Raw genomic sequence first — 11263 nt, 5'->3', positions numbered from 1 at the left:
TAGTAGTAGCGCATCTAGCTTAGTAGTAGTGTATCTAGCAGTTGTAACTACGTAACTCTGAACTGAACCTTGACAGGAGAGTAAGTACCCATTTGTAGCGGATATAGCGGAATATTGTTCTATTGCAGACATCTGTTCAGACGAGTTAGCTCAGGTCAGCACTTTTCACTTTCTTTTTTTTAAATCTCACTTTTATAATTCTAATCTTCACTTTCACATAAAAAACAACTTTTCTCAATCTATTAAGAATCCATGAACTGCATGTTGAAATTACTCACTATGAGGCGTACTTTTCCATCATCCCTTGACTGCAGGGACAAAAGGATTTCGCGGCATGTACGAAATCGCGAAATTTCCCATTCTCCGCGACAAATTTTATGTATAGTTTAATGTATAGCCTGTTAAATTTCGCGGTACCGCGATTTTTGGCCAAAATAATCGCGAAATCCTTTTGTCCCTGCTTGACTGCAATATGGATGGCGAAATTAAGGGGATTCGCCCTGATATAGTCAGTCATTGGGAGTCATTCGAGGAATATATCGAATCAACGAATATTCATATTCATTTTTTTCGAATGAAGATTAATTTTTGCAATTATTTGATATATTTAATAATCGGATTGTATTGAATCGTGTTCGGTCATTAAATATATATTTGTCCTGAAAAAAATGAAAGTTCTGGCTTCTCAGATGACAGAGATATGAAGCATAACACGTATATCCATTAAGTGTGATCAGAGAGCCCAAGTACGATGTCGTAGGAAGCTTAGCTTGCTACAAGCTTGTTGCAAGCTATCACATGACCCAATCAATTGTGCTAACGAGATAACTTCGTCATTTTACATCCATTTTACTGATTTCGTGACCTATAGCAATATGTTACAATGGAGTTTCTAACATGTTCACAAACACGAGTATAAGTAATTCAATGTTGATTGGGTGTGACCCCTAAAAATCGAATTTTCAAATTCTGGCGACGGAATGCTCGAATGAGTAGTTACAGTATACCATCTGCAAAGTTACAAGTCTCAAATATAAAACACGGCGGTGGTATAAGACCCAACGTATGTACACTGACTTTCGACTTTTGTATATGGACACGTTCATTAAAGTTTGAGAATATTGGTAAATATTAGTGGCCCTATTAAATGGCACGATGAGGTAAAATTTGTCACACTATGAAACTATTATATATACAACTTAATATGTATATTGAGTTTCATCCAAATTGAACAAAAAATCTGGTGACCGATTTCCAAAAAAAGGGTTTTTTCCAGAATTAGGCGGCAATTTTTTGTAGTGTGTAAAGTCATGAACTGTGTTGTAAGAAAGAGCAGTCAGATTATAGCGTTGCCATATACAGAATTACCATGGTAAGATACCTGGCAATACGTTACCTGGCAATACGTTACCTGGCAATACGTTACCTGGCAATACGTTACCTGGCAATACGCTACCTGGCAATACGTTACCTGGCAATACGTTACCTGGCAATACGTTACCTGGCAATAAGTTACCTGGCAATACGTTACCTGGCAATACGTTACCTGGCAATACGTTACCTGGCAATACGTTACCTGGCAATACGTTACCTGGCAATACGTTACCTGGTAATACGTTACCTGGCAATACGTTACCTGGCAATACGTTACCTGGCAATACTTTACCTGGCAATACGTTACCTGGCAATAGGTTACCTGGTAATACGTTACCTGGCAATACGTTACCTGGCAATACGTTACCTGGCAATACGTTACCTGGGAACAAGTTACCTGGCAATACGTTACCTGGCAATACTTTACCTGGCAATACGTTACCTGGCAATACGTTACCTGGCAATACGTTACCTGGCAATACGTTACCTGGCAATACGTTACTTGGCAATACGTTACCTGGTTGTACAATACCTGGCAATGCGTTACCTCAGTAATGTATAATGTATATGGAGTAACTGTGTAGTTATGATGGTAAATAACAGCTCAAAGTAACTTGACAGTTGAAGATAAGAGGTTGGTAAATCTATCTATATATAATAATACCGGCATCAGCTAGTGATTAATAGTGTAGTGTTAGTAGTGGTATGTAATTTGTAATTTTAGTAGTGGTATGTACTTTGTAGTTTTAGTAGTGGTATGTACTTTGTAGTGTTAGTAGTGGTATGTACTTTGTAGTTTTAGTAGTGGTATGTACTTTGTACTTTTAGTAGTGGTATGTACTTTGTAGTGTTAGTAGTGGTATGTACTTTGTAGTTTTAGTAGTGGTATGTACTTTGCAGTGTTAGTAGTGGTATGTACTTTGTAGTTTTAGTAGTGGTATGTACTTTGTAGTTTTAGAAGTGGTATGTACTTTGTACTTTTAGTAGTGGTATGTACTTTGTAGTGTTAGTAGTGGTATGCACTTTGTAGGTTTAGTAGTGGTATGTACTTTGTAGTTTTAGTAGTGGTATGTACTTTGTAGTTTTAGTAGTGGTATGTACTTTGTAGTGTTAGTAGTGGTATGTACTTTGTAGTTTTAGTAGTGGTATGTACTTTGTAGTTTTAGTAGTGGTATGTACTTTGTAGTGTTAGTAGTGGTATGTACTTTGTAGTGTTAGTAGTGGTATGTACTTTGTAGTGTTAGTAGTGGTATGTACTTTGTAGTTTTATTAGTGGTATGTACTTTGTAGTGTTAGTAGTGGTATGTACTTTGTAGGTTTAGTAGTGGTATGTACTTTGTAGTTTTAGTAGTGGTATGTACTTTGTAGTGTTAGTAGTGGTATGTACTTTGTAGGTTTAGTAGTGGTATGTACTTTGTAGTTTTAGTAGTGGTATGTACTTTGTAGTGTTAGTAGTGGTATGTACTTTGCAGTGTTAGTAGTGGTATGTACTTTGTAGTGTTAGTAGTGGTATGCACTTTGTAGGTTTAGTAGTGGTATGTACTTTGTAGTGTTAGTAGTGGTATGTACTTTGTAGTGTTAGTAGTGGTATGTACTTTGTAGTGTTAGTAGTGGTATGTACTTTGTAGTTTTAGTAGTGGTATGTACTTTGTAGTTTTAGTAGTGGTATGTACTTTGTAGTTTTAGTAGTGGTATGTACTTTGTAGTTTTAGTAGTGGTATGTACTTTGTAGTTTTAGTAGTGGTATGTACTTTGTACTTTTAGTAGTGATATGTACTTTGTACTTTTAGTAGTGGTATGTACTTTGCAGTGTTAGTAGTGGTATGTACTTTATATTTTTAGTAGTGGTACGTATGTATGTATGGTATGTTGTAATAGTATGTATGGTATGTGTTGCTATGGTTACTATGTTCACTGTACTTAATAGTACACTTCATCTTGTCAGCGAGTGTTACTTTTACAGCTAGCTTGTTTTATACACTGAATCGTCTCTAGTCTCAGCTATTTCGTATAGTGAACACTAGGAGTCCCCTATTTTCAACTTTTAGTATACACTGTAGTATACATAGTAGTATACACTGTAGTATACATAGTAGTGTACATTGTAGTATACACTGTATTGTACATAGTAATATACACTGTATTGTACAAAGTAATATACACTGTATTGTACATAGTAATATACACTGTATTGTACATAGTAGCATACACTGTATTGTACATAGTAGTATACACTATAGTATACACTGTATTGTACATTGTAGTATACATTGTAGTATACACTGTAGCATACACTGTATTATACACTGTATTATACACTGTAGTATACATTGTAGTATATACTGTAAATACACTGTAGTATATACTGTAAATACACTGTAGTATATACTGTAAATACACTGTAATATACACTGTCGTATATACTGTATTGTACATAGTAGTATTGGCTGCGTATTCGCACTATTGGCTGTTTTCCGCACATATTCAAGGTATCAGTTGTTTTTCCACTCTTGCGCACAGTTCAAAACCTTCTGCACAATTTTATAATTCATTAGAATTGGTACATTTTGGTACTAGTTGGTACATTTTGGTACTAGTTGGTACATTTTGGGTTTCGGTCATGTCAAGGTGATTTGAAATAATTGGGCCGAAAAAGCCAAAAAGGACCAAATATGGGCATGGCTGCACCGTGAGCACCGGTGGGGTCTGGGACCCTCTCAAAAGTCACGGGGTCTAGTTTGTTGTTAAGTTGTTATCTCGAAAACAAGTTTCACTAAAAATTAGGGATGGACCACTGCCTGCCTAATCTAATGTGATAACCTTAAAGCAGCTTAATCAATGAAAATCCGCACCCTCGCCGCACTGTACCGCACTGTGTATGTTGCTTCTGTTGTAGAGCTATGTTGAGGAACATGCTGTCAAAATTAACTCCTCAGATGAGTTACAACGAGGACGATTACAAGAACACACACTTCAAGTGAGTTGTTACTATGGTTACTATGGTTATTATGGTTGCCATGGTTACTACAATTATTACTATATACAGCGTATTTCAGATTTAGAAAAGTGAAGATTGTACTGTAAACATAGTATTATTGAAAGTAGTCATGAAAGCGATGTTTCAATTTTCACAGCTACAATTAATTACATTTATTGAGGTGATAATCCCTTTTTACGGCCATCCACCAGGGATTATCACCTCAATAAATGTAATTAATTGTAGTTGTGAAAATTGAAACATCGTTTTCATGACTACTTTCAATCGTTAGACTAATTATATAATTACCTTTGGGCGACATCACTACTGACTTGTATATTTCAACGCTCACAACAAAAAACATAGTGTTTTCTTATTATATAGTATAAGTACTATACTACTATACCCTACTATACTATATACTACTACTATACTACTATACTACATATATACTATGATTAAAGTTGGCAAATCATCGGCCCTTCGTTTAATAGTATCTTTCAGGGATGTGTTGGGAAATATCAATAGACAGAGGTATCACTTCAATTTAAGGTAAGTTTAACCGAATAGATATATTTTTACTTATTGTTTCCATGGCAACTCTCCTTTTGCATTCCATACATATACTATATTTTGAAATTTTGTCACTTTTACCCCTTTAATTGCGCAAACATTAGGTAGCCCCTTGTTAGCATGGTGATTCCCTTGTTACTATGGTTATTCCCTTGTTACTTTGATAAATACTCCTTGTTACTATGGTTACTCCCTTGTTACTATGGTTACTCCCTGTTGCTAAACGCTTTTTCAGACAACAACTATCACGTAGCCTGCGTGTTAGTGAGGAGATGTTTGAGCTAGCTACCTCCTTTAACATACCTGCTCTTTATATCCGACTACTGTGCGAGAGGGAGCATAAAAACATGATCATACTTCAGTCCATGGTACAGGTTAGTTACCATAGCAACGCGGCAACCGTGGTTACTTTATAATTAACTATAATAACATGATCATACTTCAGTCCATGGTACAGGTTAGTTACCATAGCAACGCGGCAACCGTGGTTACTTTATAATTGTATAGGATCCCTATAAACTGCGATTTTTATTGTAATTACTTCTTTATCCTGTATATTTAGAAGTGAAATGTGTTTTGTTAGAGGATCTAACATTCTATATAATATAGATATTATCTACATTTCATGCTTATCAGCTTGTGAAAGATTGACGATATGGTTACTATGGTAACGATATGTACTGCATTATAGCGAGAGCGAAAAATTGGAAAATTAAAAACTTCGAGAAGTGGGATTTAGGGAAATAGGAATTTCATATAATATGAAATCAAAGAAGCTGACCTTGTCCTTTTCCCCACATATTTTAGAAGGCTTGTTGAGATTTGATACCTATATAGTAGTTATCTGAACATGTTAAGTAAGATACAACTTATATAAAATATTCAAAGTTCACTCCGGATTATGCCAGACGAAAATAGTACAAATATCGTTCTGTTATAATACAGGGCGTTACCATGGTAACAGATATTCCCTCGGTATACGCAAACAACCGGGTCCCTTTCTGAATATTAAATGGTTTTGTGTCTGAATAAATTACTGCTAATTTGAATAATCCCAACATAAGTAACCATGGTAACAGTCCCGTCTGTCTCTGACCTGTTGTTGTGAGGTGAGTAGCACACTAAGCACACCGCGACACCGTCCTGTGAAAATATTTCTTGAATAATCACGGTAACTACATTACAACTTCACTCTACAACACTTTTGTTATAACTGAGGAATAATTAGAGAGACTTCAAATACTTTCGTGGTTTGGCCTACAGTTTTATGGAAATTTCTCCCTTTTTATAAGGGAATATTTATGAAGGAGTACACGTTATTCTATAGGTTTTCGTAATGCCGCGCGAGTAAACATTTACTCCGAGACACTGTCGACAGTATTCACCTGACCTCAAATGAAAACATAATAACCGCAAACCAACTCTATATTTTAACCAATAAGAATAGATAGCATTGTGCGGTTAAATTCCTGATCAGTATGAATATTTTCTAATATAAAGATGAGGATTGTTTGAGAAGGAAGAGTTGTGGATATTGACTGCTTGTTATCGCCACATGTCTGCTAGCGATACTTTTTGTTACTTCACACAACAGAAGGGACTATCGGTCACGTTATCAGAGAGGGGACTCAAGTCAAGAACATTACCTTATATGGTAGTGTTACCATGGTAACATTACTTTATAAGGTAATGTTTAAGTCCCTCTCAAAACAATTCCACCGCTTTTTGTTGGCTCCCTGCTTCTGAGTGTTTGTTTTTAAAGTTTCTTTGTACTTAAGTACTTTATAATATGTGGTTACTAGTATGATAAATTCTTCTTTGTTGGCAAAATTAAACTTTTCTTGCATTACATTTATATTCATTCGCTGTATTCTTTCGCATCAGTTTATAATTTTACACTATATTGTTTCGCATCAGTCTATAACTTTACACTGTTTCTCATTTTGTTAAACATTTTGACGTTACTTACCGGAGATGGAACCAGAAATTAGTGAACTAAACTGTAAACTACATTAGTAGTGTGATATAATTTATACTATAACTTATTAAGTTAATAAATTATCCTCTATAATTAAGTTAATGGAATAAGATATTACTAGTATCTAGAAAGGGTCCATAAAGTACAGACCCGTCAGTGAGTGCTTCAGTGAGTGCTTCAGTGAGTGCTTAAGTTGAGTGCTTCAACGAGTGCATCAATGAGTGCTTCAGTTGAGTGCTTCAACGAGTGCATCAATGAGTGCTTCAGTTGAGTGCTTCAACGAGTGCATCAATGAGTGCTTCAGTTGAGTGCTTCAGTTAAGTGCTTCAGTTGACTGCTTCAGTTGAGTGCTTCAGTTGAGTGCTTCAGTTGAGTGCTTCAGTGAGTGCTTCAATGAGTGCTTCAGTTGAGTGCTTCAGTTGACTGCTTCAGTGAGTGCTTCAGTTGAGTGCTTCAGTGAGTGCTTCAGTGAGTGCTTGGATGAGTGCTTCAGTTGAGTGCTTCAGTGAGTGCTTCGGTGAGTGCTTCAGTTAAGTGCTTGAACGAGTGCATCAATGAGTGCTTCAGTTGAGTGCTTCAGTTGAGTGCTTTAGTTGATTGCTTCAGTTGAGTGCTTCAACGAATGCATCAATGAGTGCTTCAGTTGAGTGCTTCAGTTAAGTGCTTCAACGAGTGCATCAATGAGTGCTTCAGTTGACTGCTTCAACGAGTGCATCAATGAGTGCTTCAGTTGACTGCTTCAGTGAGTGCTTCAGTGAGTGCTTCAGTGAGTGCTTCAGTTGAGTGCTTCAACGAGTGCATCAATGAGTCGTGTCGCTGCAAGTAAAAACATATCCCTTGTTACCATGGTTATTTCCTTGTAACTATGGTAACATATCCCCGGCACGCTAGGAATTCAGCTCCGGTCGTAAATTTAATACCTGCAGAAAGTTCAATACCTATAGAACTACATACTACATAGGTCTGTAGACTGGCTGGTGTATAACTTAATATAAAGTGTATAACTTTTTATTAGCTGTACAGTGTTGAGTGGCAGTGTTGCGACCTGTTTGCTGAAATCTCTACCATGGTAACGTGTTGCTATGGTAACGTGTTTCTATGGTAACGTGTAGCTATGGTAACGTGTTGGTATGGTAACGTGTTGCTATGGCAACGGGTTGTTATGGTGACGGGTAGCCATGGTGACGTGTTGCCATGGTGACGTGTTGTCATGGTGACATGTTGCTATGTTTACGAGTTGCTATGATAACAGGTTGCCTCTTCTTTTTATTGTATTTTAGTTTTAGTGTCAAGATCATCCAGTATTTTGTACAAGATGTAGGGAGGGGTCAATTATTTAGAGCCCATATTTATTTGTAGTGAGACTCTGTTTCTGGTAAAAAGTTGTCACTTTGCTAGTAACCAATTAGGCAACTCATTAGATTCTACAACTGTGTAATTCATTAAGTAATAAGGCTCTAAATATCTGGGAAACTGTACTATATACTATATTATACTGTATATATACGAATACTATCTGGGCATCACATCACACCTGAGTGGTTTTGCAAATTTGATTTAATAATATTATGTGAGTGACGTAATATTATATACAAGACAAGCAGTTTACCGTCTGATAAGTCTACTAGACGGTGAGATCTCGGCGATCTGACCCAGTGTTAGAAGCCTTTCTGTTTAAAGTTAACATGAATTACTTTTACTGTCGTGTAAATGAGATTTTAAGATTTTAAGCGTGGGCTAAAAACAATAGTAAATTGAAGTGCGTTAAACAAGTGTGCTTGTCCGCATGTCCTGTACGTTGGGTCTACACTCTAGAGTCGCTATTGTCATATATATTATATATATTAGTCATTGCTTACTATCATACCAAGACTCGCAACTACCTTCTGATAGTTAATAGTTTAATAAGCTGCTACCTGCTCAAATACTGCTACCTGGACATCTGTGCACATTATATTATATTTCTCAGTAACAGCCTGTTCTTCTTTTCGTTTCGCTTTCTCACATTGTTGGAGTTGGAGGGGAGGAGGTGGAGGGAGGGAGGGGAGGGGTGGAGGGTGGTTGGAGGAGGTTGAGGGTGGAGGAGGTTGAGGTTGGAGGTGGTAGAGGGTGTCTGTGTCGAGGATATCAATCACCCTGTAAAAGTACATTCTTGGTGTGGTAGTTGATCTAACTAATCTTCGTCAATACCAATTCATTAAGTGTTAACATCGGTCAAGTCCAAACACCGATAAGAGCAGCCTCAGTATTGGAGCAATTTAGGTTACCATAGCTACTCGTCACCATAGCTACTCGTCACCATCAAGTAACTGACACCCAATCAGTACCTAAGGAAAACAGTAGCTATAGGGGGGGGGGGGGGCATCAACCTCATAAATACCTATAATTAGTAGCTATAAGTATAGGGGGGGGGGGGGGGGCATCAACCTCATAAATACCTATAATTATTAATTAGTAGCTATAAGTATAGGGGGGGGGGGGGGGCATCAACCTCATAAATACCTATAATTAGTAGCTATAAGTATAGGGGGGGGGGGGGGCATCAACCTCATAAATACCTATAATTAGTAGCTATAAGTATAGGGGGGGGGGGGCATCAACCTCATAAATACCTATAATTAGTAGCTATAAGTATAGGGGGGGCATCAACCTCATAAATACCTATAATTAGTAGCTATAAGTATAGGGGGGGGGGGGGCATCAACCTCATAAATACCTATAATTAGTAGCTATAAGTATAGGGGGGGGGGCATCAACCTCATAAATACCTATAATTAGTAGCTATAAGTATAGGGGGGGGGGGGGGCATCAACCTCATAAATACCTATAATTAGTAGCTATAAGTATAGGGGGGGGGGGCATCAACCTCATAAATACCTATAATTAGTAGCTATAAGTATAGGGGGGGGGGGGCATCAACCTCATAAATACCTATAATTAGTAGCTATAAGTATAGGGGGGGGGGCATCAACCTCATAAATACCTATAATTAGTAGCTATAAGTATAGGGGGGGGGGCATCAACCTCATAAATACCTATAATTAGTAGCTATAAGTATAGGGGGGGGGGGGCATCAACCTCATAAATACCTATAATTAGTAGCTATAAGTATAGGGGGGGGGGGGGGGCATCAACCTCATAAATACCTGTAATTCCCTCCGATTTCAAAATAGGTATATAGGTATTTATGTATAAATTTATGGTTATTTAAAGGTTTTGTTGTTTTTTCAGTATTTTTCCCACTTTTAACACACTATATTCAATTCTAAGTGTTTAAAAGTGTTTTGACTGCATGAGGGGGTTGATATCAAGTTTTAAAACCAATTTTTATCAAACATTTTTAAGTAAAAATCTTGTCATGATATTTTCACCTAAAATTTCAATAAGTAACTTTTAGCTGCCCTAGACGATATTTGGTATAAATGCCTATAAATACCTATTATTCCCTCCGATTTCAAAATAGGTATATGTATAAGGTATTTATGTATGTTTATGAGATTGACGCCCCCCCCCCCTGCTATATTTATAACCTCGCACATTTATGTTTCCCAGTCTAAACAAATGTGTGATCACTATCAGAGATATTATCTCCTCCAGGTAGCGAATATACACACGTCACCATGGCTACACACGTGCTGTGGCGAATATACACACGTTACCATAGCTACACACGTGCTGTAGCGAATATACACACGTTACCATAGCTACACACGTGCTGTGGCGAATATACACACGTTACCATAGCTACACACGTGCTGTAGCGAATATACACATTACCATAGCTACACACGTGCTGTAGCGAATATACACACGTTACCATAGCTACACACGTGCTGTGGCGAATATACACATTACCATAGCTACACACGTGCTGTAGCGAATATACACACGTTACCATAGCTACACACGTGCTGTAGCGAATATACACACGTTAACATAGCTACACACGTGCTGTGGCGAATATACACACGTTACCATAGCTACACACGTGCTGTGGCGAATATACACACGTTACCATAGCTACACACGTGCTGTAGCGAATATACACACGTGCTGTAACGAATATACACAGGTGCTGTAGCGAATATACACAAGTGCTGTAGCCATACCCTTCCTTCCTTCTTTCCTTTTAACCATTAGTGTTTTATGTTATGGTTAATATGTCTTCAGTTCCATTTGATTATGTTATAGATACGTTCTTGTTTTAGGTTTGATAAGTTTTCTGTCCCCCGCTAAACGTGTCAGACTACTAGCAGGTTGGTGTGTTGTCCCCCTCTAAACGTGTCAGACTACTAGCAGGTTGGTGTGTTGTCCCCCTCTAAACGTGTCAGACTACTAGCAGGTTGGTGTGTTGTCCCCCG

At 37.5% G+C, this 11263-nt stretch overlaps 2 protein-coding genes across 3 annotated transcripts in view; one reads left to right on the top strand and one right to left on the bottom strand.

Moving 5' to 3' along the window:
- Window positions 1-4582, bottom strand: part of LOC134821030 (serine palmitoyltransferase 1-like) — a 56548-nt gene extending 51966 nt beyond the window's left edge. The window contains exon 1 of the mRNA XM_063831696.1: window positions 4574-4582. The gene's annotated coding sequence lies outside the window, so the exon portion shown is untranslated. The remainder of the gene's footprint in view (window positions 1-4573) is intronic.
- Window positions 77-11263, top strand: part of LOC134821302 (uncharacterized) — a gene marked incomplete at its 5' end in the record, with an annotated part of 39362 nt that continues 28175 nt past the window's right edge. For both annotated transcript variants that reach the window (XM_063832025.1, XM_063832024.1), the window contains 4 exon segments: window positions 77-154; window positions 4311-4351; window positions 4856-4903; window positions 5160-5298. In XM_063832025.1, the coding sequence (XP_063688095.1) occupies window positions 77-154; window positions 4311-4351; window positions 4856-4903; window positions 5160-5298 (306 nt within the window).

This window comes from Bolinopsis microptera, chromosome 9 (genome assembly GCF_026151205.1).
Source record: "Bolinopsis microptera isolate Bmic1 chromosome 9, MBARI_Bmic_1.0, whole genome shotgun sequence".
Taxonomy (NCBI): domain Eukaryota; kingdom Metazoa; phylum Ctenophora; class Tentaculata; order Lobata; family Bolinopsidae; genus Bolinopsis; species Bolinopsis microptera.
The sequence above is the reverse complement of the archived record's forward strand: the minus strand, read 5'-3'. Positions and strand labels throughout refer to the sequence as shown.